We start from the raw sequence: 11,980 nt of genomic DNA, 5'->3' as shown, positions 1-11,980 counted from the left end.
AATGTACGATAATACTCTTACTGTGCCGACTGTGATATGCTCCTGGTTCATGCTGAATTTCAATGCGTAGAGATACATGCAGGGGGTTTGGATATCTGTAGTATTTATGATTTAAGAATGGTCAACAAGAGGTTGTATGTTCTTTTCGAGTCATGCCTCCACGGCACCAATGAGCAGCGGGCGACAAAACAGCCGACTTGCTAGATGCTTAGCACACTTTTCCCATAGTGCCTGCGAGGCATTCTGGGATTGCTTGAAAAGGTCTATTGAGCAGCTCTGAAAAAATAATTCAGTGGCCTTCCTGTATCCTAACAGCACTTTTTTTTCTATGTCCATTTGTAGGTGTGAGTGTCCTTGAACAGTAACATATAAATGGGTGCAGACATCCTATCCTATTGCATGCTTTCACAGTAATGCAGCAGCTTGGTCTTGAAGTAGTGCGTGTGTGCAGCTGTGGCAAAATTTTGTTTTGATGAATGAAGATGATATATGGGGTTTAACGTCCCAAAACCACGATATGATTATGAGAGACGCCGTAGTGGAGGGCTCCGGAAATTTCGACCCCACCCCGGGGTTCTTTAACGTGCACCTAAATCTAAGTACCGGGCCTCAAACATTTTCGCCTCCATAGAAAACATGACAGCCGCCACGGCCGGGATGTCGATCCCGCACTGACCTAACTCGGGTCAGCAGTCGAGCGCTTGGTCAACCACTGAGACCACCGTGGCGGGGCAAATTGCAAAATTTTGTTTTGGTTACAGTTCAGTACCACTAATGATGTGCATATTCGCTGCTCTGACCACTTATGTCACAAGCAGTCTATGCTGTAATGTCTCTGCCAAGTGGTCATCTTTAACAGTATGCGGCACAGTGCACAGTTATTGAACATAAATTTGATGTAGAAGTGTTTGAATTCATTCAAAGCTCACTGTCGTGCTTTTTCTTTCATCTCACTTGCCTCAGTCTGGCAAAAGCACGTGTATCAACGGCACCTAAAGAATCTAACAATGTTTGGAACATAGGTACAACACTGGGCAACATTGGCATCATTATTTTCTGAACAGCTGCTGACGTTGCAAATATTTTCTTTGCACTCTTACATTTACAGGTATAATAATAACTTTTCTAGCTTACTGAACAGTGGAGCTTGAATTCTAACAGTTAGCATTTGTTGATTTTGCTCCATGACACAGGTTCAGCACAAAGTGTTGCTACAGCAGCAACAACTGCGCCTGCTACTGAGTCTGCTGCCACCTCATATCCTGCAGCCAGACCAACTAAATGTGCTGCCTCTTCTGGTCCTGCAGCCTTAGCAATCACACTGCCTTCTGCCTCTGATGCTGACATGTCGCAGTGTTCGTTCAGCAAGGATGAACAGCTAAGATAATCAAGGATCCACAAGGAGTATTATAGGTGCGTAGCCTATCATGACAATAACTAGTAACAAGGGTGCTTATTTGGGCCAGTCTGTACATGTCTATAAGAAACGAGAAACAGCACGAACCGCAGGATGACAGGACAGAGATGGACTAAGCGCTGTTCTATTCGGACTACCTTTATGGTGTAAGTATGACAGTGCTAAGTCCCCATATCTATGCTTTTGTCCTGTGGTTCGCGCCGTTGCTTGTTTTCTGTGAGCTAGTAACAAGGTGTGGACTTGAGCTAATTGCTAAATAGCCGCGCGAAGACATAGGATGTCTTTGCATCTTGTTTCTTTTGCAATAATTAGCCTTGTGCCGTGTTTCTGCTTACCTAACCAAGCAGAAATGAATGTGTGGGTGCAGAGTGTGTTAATTGCCAGTTCTTGCACAGTCAGTCTGCATGTGGCCTGATAATCACGTTGTCTCGACAAAAGCCTAAAAAAGAATGCTGTTGTAAGAGCGACAACAATGTTACCATCTATTAAAGCTAAAAAAATTGTAGGAGGTGCTGGTAGTTACCTTTGCTCGCTAGTGCTGCATGAGTTATGCTGATAAACTGTGCCCAGCCTTTACCGAAAGGCATACTTCAGCTTTCAGAAGCTGAACTTACTTTTAGAGGATGGCTTATCTTACTATTCAAAAGGAACATCATGTGAGCTACTGCATTCACAGTGCTTGTGGCGATCTGGGTCAACACAAGCTAGATTGTGCTGCCACTGTGGTCATCATTCACCGTGGTCATAAAGTGATACAGTGCTGAATTGTAGCTTAAAATCTGGCCAGAGGCTTCGATACTCATTCGGTAACTGATCAGCACTTGCTGAAATGCGGGCATTGTGTCATCATTCAAAGTGCAGCTGCAGCACGGCACCCTGAAATATTTCTTAATCCACAGCAGCTTCTGCCACGCTTGTGACGTAGCGTGAACGTTACAAGGAGTCGAAATGAGATTACTGCTCGCCGCAACCGATGCAGACAAACCGCATTGTTGCTATTGACGCACTCATTATGGTGATTACTCTTTGTGAATGCATGCGCCAATAGGTACCGAATAAGAATGAAGCTACTGTTTGCCACAAGAGATGATACTACTTACGCAATTTTAGATGGTCATTACCCAATTTTGAAGACGCGCAGTCTGTACATACAACAGGCATAAAAAATTTTCAGGTGGTGGCCTTCAAACCTCCAAGCAACCCCTGTAAATCCCTTGCTGGGCCAGTGAACGCAGCCGATCATGTTTTCTTTCATGTATTTTTGCCAGTTATGAAAGCTGTACTTGTGTTTTTCAAACTTTAACTCTTTCCCAATTACATTTATAGATAGCAATTCTGTGAGCCCATTATCACTTCTTAGCAAAAGAAAAGCATTTTTTCCTGTTCCAAAGCTGGCTACAGAAACGGCGAGGCCTTTAGCGATACTGAGTGCATCACTTTGCAGTTTTTATAATTATGTGCTATTTGACAACTTTCAATTGCACAAGCCATTTTGATAATAATTTTCTCACAGCACTTGAAGCACAAAAATCTGAGAATATACCATATTTATTCGAATCTAAGCTGATGTTTTTTTCAAAAAAACGATGTGCGAAAGTGGGGGGGTCGGCTTAGGTTCGAGTACAATGACGAAGGCTTTTTTTTTTTCTGGCCTTGCGAATTTCGGAGATCGGCTTAGAATAGGGGCCGGCCTAGATTCGAATAAATACGGTATATACGTAATGGGACTGCATATTTTGACTGTTGACTAATATGTATCTTGCCTTCAGTATTCACCAAACACTGAAATGTGCAGTCTGATAAAGTATAAAGTGTACCTCGCAAGACATTGTTAACTGGTGAATTACAATAAAAGAGCTGAAACCTGGGAAAATATGCAAGTGAAACTTAAGAAATTATACGATTTAGGAGAACAAATAATAATTATGTGGCTAATGCTGCACTGTTATCATTTACTACTTCCATGTTGACATAGAGGCAGTTTCAATATTATTTTCAAGCTTGCACTTGGCACAGTAAAGCCTCGCTGTTATGTTAGTGCTGCGTTTTCCTGGCTGGTACATCGTTTTTCTGCTGGTCCTGGCATAGCTTCCATAGGGTCCAATATACAGTAGACTCTCGATAATTCAAACTTGAGGGGACCTCGGGATTTCATTTGAATTATCAGAAGTTCTCATAAATATGACTCAGGGTAGCACACCAACTAACACTGCGATGTTTATTGTTTCTCAGTGCCGGAGGATTGTCATAGACAGCTCTGCATGATTACCAGTAAAATCTTTAGACATCAGCAATAATACTGGTACTCGTAATTATACAAGGGGTGTACGGGTGTGTAATTAAGGGACGAAATGTGTTGCATCCCAGGACAGTTGCTAGCCCCTTCTAATTCTTAGGACGCTTTCTCGCATGGCATACTGCGGAGAAAGTGACTTTAAGAAATGTTTGGCACACGATAGATCAAGGCCAGACCGTACCGTCTTTTTTTTTTCTCGGTCAGCACGCGATTATTGGTGCGCAAGGTTCGGCTAGATTGGCCATTTTGAAGGAAGGCAATCAGCTTTATTTGCGCCTGTTAGTAACAGAAAAATGTGAATGTTCAGCTAGAAGCAACAAAGGCAGCAGATATTTCCAGACATGGACAAGCGAAAAGTTTGAATTCAGTGAGGTAGTTTGAATTAAGCAGCTTTAAAATACATTGAAAACATAGTGGGCCAACCTCAAATTTAAGATTTGTTTGAATTAACCGAAAGTTTGAATTATCAGAGTTTGAATTATGAAGAGTCTACTGTATTGGGAATCCCATAACATCGCGAAGTACGCTAAGAGCTGGCCGAAAGAGAGCAGCCATGTTAACTTTCCGGACGGCTTGGCTTGGCTTGACCGTAAGATTAGCTAGCTGCATGAGTTGTTGAAGGGACACCCATGAAGTACTTCTGGTTCTCACGACCAAAACAGCCTTTGAAATTCGTACTGCAAAGATGATGTCTGTGACATAATTGGATGTAAACTTGTTTTTGGCGCTCGCGAAAGTGAGGCCTTAGAGCAGGGGTCTCAAACTCATCTCAGCTTGTGGGCCACAGTCCCGAAATTTAGTGCAACAAGGGCCGGAACAGTGAAAAAAGTCGGAGCGGGGAGAGATTTGAGCAAAATGTCACATAGTGCTGCCATTTGGAAGAATGCCTGTCTCATATCTCATGTATGGGTCATATCCACAGGGGATTTGACGTTGGTTGCAAGAAAGATATCAATACTGGTCTGCAGAATGACTAAAATTCTGAAAGAGCTTTTGTTCAATGGTGATATTTCAACATAGTGACCGTATGGGGTGCCTCAGCAAAAAGATGCTTGAGATCAGTTGCGTGTCTGGAACTCCGCCGAACAAAGCATTGTTAATCGCTATACACTCCGTTCACTGTGACTGGTGCGCCACCACGAGGCCGTCAGAGAAGGCAGTCGGTGAGAGCCCGAGCAGAAGCGAATGTTTTCCCGCGCCCGCTAGCACACAGTTGTAGGTGTTCTGTGACGCAGTCATGAACTGCTGCGTCGTCGGTTGTATGAACAGGTGCACGTCGTGCCCTGCGGGAACAACGTTTCACCGTTTCTCAACTCGTCCGTGCTTTATTGGGCAGCGGCAGAAGTGGATCACAGCTGTGCGACGAAAAAAGTTCGCTTGGTTCTCGCTCCCTGTGCCATCTCGCATTCTGCAGTTTTGTTTTTCTTTTGCCGCTAGCATCAGTACATTTCAGCCATGACGGAATAAACTAGGAGCCCTCTCGGCACTCGAAGAGATGCAGTGCACATTTCGTTGGGGGTGTGCCGTCCAAGGATGTGTCGTCCCCGTCGTAGTGCCAGCGATATTTCCTGATGAGTATCGTAAGCGGTCCAAGCTTGCAGAAGATAAGTTGATAGTCAGCACTTGTGTCGTCGTATGTGTTTCTTCTACGTCCCGTGCTTTACGTTCGCGCTGTTCATGCAGTCATGATTTTAGTGCTGGCGGAAGCGCAGCTGTTCAAGTAGAGATGCGCTAACTGGGAGTCGATCCCCTTCCCCCGAGATGTTGAGGGACAAAAATGTCAGGTGGTCACGGCTCTTTGGAAAGATCCTAGGATTAAAGCAGAAAGACTACGACTGGGGTAGCCCTACGGCACTCGGAAGCTTCGAGAGGTCGTGGTCCCGAAAATGCTAAAATGGATAAAAAAAGAACAGTGGTAAACACAGGACACAGTGAGAAGAAACGACGGGACGCTCACTGTGTCCTTTGTTTAGCGCTGGTTGTTTTAATCGATTTTGACAATGTACCAACTAGCCCAGTCCGCCTTGGTACCGAAAATGTTTGCGCATCTCTGTGCTAGAGCGTAGCTTCGGTTATACCAGAGTTTGTGCAAATTATAAAAGCGTAGTGAGCTCGCGCAGACGAGAGAGCCAAGTGCGCAAGCACTTTAAGTGGTTGATACTTGTAGTAAACAGCTGACCCTGTAATCATTCGGCGTTGATGAAACGAACAAAGTGTGCAGCATGTAGACAAATGTGCACAGGGAACTAAAATCGAGGCTGTTTATTTTCATCTTAGATCTGGCCGTTGTGTTGCAGTTTTCTGCGAACGCTGTTGCGACGGAAGCGCAATGTTTGTTTCGGAAAGAAGCATAAACAACGAAAGAGGTTGTAGTGAATGAGGGAGACTGATGGTGGCCAAAGTGACCGTGCCATCGTCGGCGCCACATCCTTTGAAGCGAAAGACAAAGCGGGGCCGATCGTAACACGTTCATTTCTTGCCCGCACCTCAAGCTCTTGGCATCAGCCGCACGAGCGTCGAGGTAGAAACGATCCTGATGAGTGATGATGATGCTGCAATAAGGTCGTTGCTACGCGCGACAGTTTCAAGCAAAATACTTGGTGGCTGCGAATCGACATGACACGAAGCCGCCAACAAATAACCACGCCGCCCGGCCACTTGCCGAAGTTTCCACGGCGAGTGTCCGTGGATAATTCTAAATGTTCTGAGGAAGTACACGGGTAGCGGGCATGCACCAATAATATTCTAAGCATGAAAGAATGACAGCTTGCTCGATAGCTATGGAGTAAGCCTCTTGTGTGACGCACGCATTTAGCCGTCAGTACTGACGACGCCGTCAGTACTCACGTCAAAAACGTGGCCGCTCTCGTGTAGGTTTTCCCCTTTTTTAACGGTGGCATCGCGGAAGAACTATCCCACTACGATATCTTTAAATCAAGCTCGAAGCACTAACGGGCCAGCGACAGGCGCTTGCGCTGCCATAGCTGTCAAAGCAATGAGGCACTGTTGTCTGCTAAGGCTCTCACCGTTGTATGCTTGCCGCACTGCAAGTGGCGCTGCGTGCGTCTTTCAAGGCGCCCTCTATAGGTCCCGAACGGAGTGTATAGGCGAGAAAATATTTTGAATACCATTTAACAAACTCACAAAAGTTTATTATTTGTGAATTCACGGGCCACTAGCACAGCGACATTGACACATCTGGGGACGATCTCACAAAGGTATTGGCAAAAGTGATCGCTTGTGAGGCTTTGGCCATGGTGGCACTAAATTTTTTAGAGGATATGATACTGAAGGTGCTCGAAAAGCTTTTCAGCTTATCTGCAATGAGTAAATCCTCCAGAAACGCAGTGTTTTCATGCATAAGAATTCAAATTAAATTCTGTGCAGTTGAGCACTAATTAATTTTTTTTAGTTTTTCCTGTTTTCAGCTCTTAAGTTTATTGCTTAGTACAGTCCCTTCAAAAATGTATCAGCAGATTTTTCTGTATGTGTTGCAGTTCAATGTGTAGTTCAGGCTTTTGAAATTCAGCTCGTCGTTATTGTCATTGGGATGAATTAAACAGTGCTGTTTCCTAAAGAAATAATCTTTTGTTTGTATCTGTGTAGGTTGACCAGCCTAACGGTTGGATGCTCTCAAGGGCCGCCTCAAAAAAGGACTTTCATTTGGTTCAGTGGTCCACCATCGCAATATGGTGGACAGATGCCCGCGTGCATAGGAGCTTCCTGGGAACGAACCATTTTGCAGCAGAAGGTGGCCAGAAGCCTGCACAGCAGCCATTGTCCCCACACAAAGTGGAAGCATAGAGAGGTCAGCGAGAAAGCTTGCACATTTCAGTAGCATGCATGTTTTCTGTCATGCATGCATGTCGTTTTATAACCCAATACCAGTTCGGCGACTTCAATGCCCTATTTCTGAGCACAACTGCAAGTTATATTTCTAGCCACAGAATGTACATGCCGAATGGTTGAAATGCTGAAGTACTTGTCTACTTCAAGTAATACTGCAAGTCGGCCTAGTTGGAACATATTCATCTTCACGGATTCGCGCAAGCACATGGAGACAAAGAAGAGATACCCAACGACGAGCGCAATCTAACAACTTGTTTATTTTTTGAAAACCTTCACTTAACAACCCTCCGATCAGCGCGATCTGGTAAAAAAGCTTGTCAAAAGCACACATGGCACAGCTCGTGATCACATGCCTTAATGTACAGATGACAACAGCAAAATTTCTTTCTCAAGCAAGGCAACAGAAGGGTGGCAAACACACTTAGGCCTCCACTATCTCCCTCGAAGTTTGATTGCGATGCCTGTATTCACTGGTGGTGCTACTAAAACAAGGCGTGCATGCGCACTCATTGCAATGCAGTGCTAAATGTGTGTTAGGGCGACCTTTCAGAATAGACTTATGATCCCCTAGCCTCGTGTTTATACATCTGCCAGTCTGCCCTATGTACACATGACCACACGTCACAGGAATATTGTACACTACATTGTTTACACATTTAACAAACTGGTGCTTCTTGGTACACATTTAACAAACTAGCAGTGATTCTTTACGTACATGGGCTACCTCACAGAATAAAAAAGGTAGCTCGAAATTACGAAGTTAAGGTGGTGTTTTTGGCCAAGACCAAAATCGGAGGTTTGTGTGCTTTGGTTGACCAGACATGTGAGAAACTGAAATGTGTACAGGAAGGACTACTGTGGTGTTAAATGTGCAAACAATGTAGTGTACAATATTCCTTTGACGTGTGGTCAGCTGTACGTAGGGCAGACTGGCAGATGTATAAACACGAGGCTAAGAGAACATATGTCGATTCTGAAAGGTCGCCCTAACACACATTTAGCGCTGCATTCCAATGAGTGCGCGTGCACGCCTTGTTTTAGTAGCACCACCATTGAATACAGGCATCACAATCAAACTTTAAAAAAGATAGTGGAGGCCTTATACATTGACAAGCAGAAAGAAAAATGTGCTAGCCACCTTTCCGTTGCTTTGCTTGAGAAAGAAATTTTGCTGTTGTCATCTGTACGGCGTGTGATTACGAGCTGTGCCATGTGCGCTTTGAGGAGTTCTTTTGGCGAGATCGCGCAGATCGGATGGGTTGTCAAGTGAAGGTTTTCAAAAAAATGAACCAGTTGGTAGATTGCGCTCGTCGTTGTGTATCTCTCAAATTCAAATTAGGGAAATCCTGTAATGAATTCTTCTTGCAGTCTCTTCCAGGCACTACAGTGCTGCCCAAAGCCCTTCGGAAGAGGAAGCGAAACAGGTCGCCCAGAACACCAGGCTTTTGGCTGTCCCAGAAGACATCCAAGTTGAGGCGAGGGCAGAAAAAATAAACAGAGAAGTCATTTTCATTTCCAAACTACTGTGCAAAGCCTTGTGTTTTTGCCTGCGGCCATGTAAAGATGCATGTTTTCATTCACAATGCATTTAAGGACATAAAAAGGCAGATTACACCTGTACCCGTCGTGCAAAAACACACCAGCCCGGTTCTTGCCAAAACACGCCAGTCCGGGTCTCAACAAAACACACCAGCCCGGTTCTTGCCAAAACACACCAGTCCGGTTCACACCAAAAACCGGTCGTATACACCAGACCCGGGACACCCGCCAGAAACCGTGTCTGAATTCCCGCTCTGGTGGGAACGGGAAAAACACACCAGACACGGCCTGGTGGATTTTTCGACTGGGGTGTTAGAAGAGTAAAATAAGCACCAAGCGTCGCACAACGCGAATTCTGTAACCAGGCGTCAAACAATGCGAATTGCGCAACGAGTAGGTTGTTGAATGCTTCCAACCCATTACAAATGGCTCTGCCATAATTCTTCATCGTCATCAGGCACAGCACCAACAAAGTGCGCGTATGCTTCTTCCCTACCTGGCCACGAATTATCGTGGACAAAGCAGCGACGTCGGTTGGCTGTGATTAAGTAGTCAGAGTAGAGTGGTCCCACACACATGCTATTTCAAAGGAACGCGCTACCAATGAACACAAGAAAACCCCTTAGGCGTAAAAACTATCAAATGTAAACAATGATAAAAATACCAGAAGGTTTCGCGAAATGATACCTAAGATATATATATATATATATATATATATATATATATATATATATATATATATATATATATATATATATATATATATATAGTGGGAAAAGAATCACGCGGACCCCGATAGAATAAGGAATGAAGAATGAAACTACGACTTTCGTTGGTGCGGCACTGTATATTTTCTCTAACGTTTCGTCTGGTGGACCACACTTTGTCAAAGTGACAAGTACATCGCGGTGGGTTTCCTTATAAACACGCTTAAAGTAGATAGTTTCAAAGAACTTATCGATAGCAAGAACAACAACATAAGATAGCGGTCACATAAGCTAGCGGTCCACTTTAAGCGTGTTTATAAGGAGACCCACCGCGATGTACTTATTACTTTGACAAAGTCTGGTCCACCAGACGAAACGCTATTGATAATAATATCTGGGGTTTAACGTCCCAAAACCAAGATATGATTATGAGAGACGCCGTAGTGAAGAGCTCCGGAAATTTCGACTACCTGGGGTTCTTTAACGTGCACCTAAATCTAAGTACACGGGCCTCAAACATTTTCGCCTTCATCGAAAATGCAGCCGCCGCGGCCGGGATGAAACGCTAGTGAAAATATAGTGCCGAACCAACGAAAGTCGCAGTTTCTTTCTTCATTCCTTATATATATATATATATATATAAAGGAAAGAAGATGACTCTTAAGGGCTCGTTTTCTTTGTTAGAGACAATATTACTGAGAATTAACAGGCAATAACGCCAAGGAAAGTATAGGGGGTGTTATCTGTAGTATCTAGAATATAAATGTAAAGAAAGTAAAGTGGACGAAAAGATAACTTGCCGCCGGCAGGGACCGAACCTGCGATCTTCGAATAACGCGTCCGATGCTCTACCACTGAGCTACGGCGGCGGTCATCCTCCCGTCCACATGGTGGGGTATATATGTGCATTTAAACCTGAGAGTGTTAGTCAGCGCCATTTGCAGCCATGGCGGTGAGTGTGGAACACTCTTTTTCTGCCTTTCTGGCGTCACGTAGCACGTGATCTTTTTACGAGCTGGCAGCTGACCAATAATCTCTCGCATACTACATGAAGGCATCAAGTCTGCCAGAACGAGGCCCTTGCTATGAATGAAGGAAGGAAGATGACTCTTAAGGGCTCGTTTTCTTTGTTAGACACAATATTAATGAGAATTAACAGACAATAACGCCAAGGAAATTATACGGGGTGTTATTTGTAGTATCTAGAATATAAATGTGAAGAAAGTAATATATATGAATATATATATATATATATATATATATATATATATATATATATATATATATATATATATATATATATATATATATATATGCCTAAAGGTGAGTAGCTTGAGCAAAAACACGCGCTCTAACACTTCAAGGAAGTGAATCTATAACACGTCTAATCTATGGTTCAATCAAGCGATGATTGAAAGTGGGCATGTAGAAGCACGCGCGCAAAGCTTTTTGGAAAATGTCCGGCAGGCACAAGACTCCCGCCTTTTGAACCGACTTCACATTGCTCTGACAATTCATCTTGCTAGAAGTGGGGTAGTAAGCTCGATACCACGAAAAAAGAAAGTAATGATGAGTTAAGCAGTAAACAAAAAAAACATCCCTCACAAGTTGCTATAGTCGGATACAACTTCAGAAATCCGCGGCAATTTCTCCTCAAAGGCGGATGCCCACAAGCCTGCACCAACGGGTGCGCACTCCAGACTGATTTCATGAGCCGGAAGACCGGTGACCCCACCTTCGGAGAACATTGCCAAGTGCATGAGTGGCACTATTTCTTTAGTCGCAGGAGCAATGGGCTACTGCGCTTCGGTCGTCTGGGCGGGACCTCTGCAGTCTTCTTAACCCATATATGTACAAACTCAGAAAAAATGACTAAACAATTTTTTTTCACACAAAGTGTACTTCTACTTTCAAAAGAAAGCACAAGTTCTTGATTTACTGCCAGGTAAACGCAACACTGTTTTTCAAGCCGTCCTATACATAGAGGACACAGGGCATTAGGGGTGCTATGTGTGGCTGTGGCAAGCCTTGAAACATTTCACGTGCACACCGACATTCTACTTCTTCCTCTCCATGACATATTTCATACAAAGCACTCGTTTGCCCGGAGAAAGCGGTCGGCACGTGGCAGCATGAAAAGCAAGCAACGTCTAGGCTTGCGCACGTTGAGAA

General features: G+C 44.1%; 1 protein-coding gene across 1 annotated transcript in view; it reads left to right on the top strand.

Moving 5' to 3' along the window:
• The window catches only part of LOC119383843 (uncharacterized), a 12,313-nt gene extending 3,257 nt beyond the window's left edge, over positions 1-9,056 (top strand). The window contains exons 2-3 of the mRNA XM_037652122.2: positions 7,320-7,521; positions 8,931-9,056. Coding sequence (XP_037508050.1) covers positions 7,320-7,521; positions 8,931-9,056 — 328 coding nt within the window. The remainder of the gene's footprint in view (positions 1-7,319; positions 7,522-8,930) is intronic.
• The last annotated feature ends 2,924 nt before the right edge of the window (positions 9,057-11,980 follow it).

Source organism: Rhipicephalus sanguineus, chromosome 2 (genome assembly GCF_013339695.2).
Source record: "Rhipicephalus sanguineus isolate Rsan-2018 chromosome 2, BIME_Rsan_1.4, whole genome shotgun sequence".
NCBI classification, from domain to species: domain Eukaryota; kingdom Metazoa; phylum Arthropoda; class Arachnida; order Ixodida; family Ixodidae; genus Rhipicephalus; species Rhipicephalus sanguineus.
This window is presented reverse-complemented; position numbering and strand designations above follow the sequence as displayed.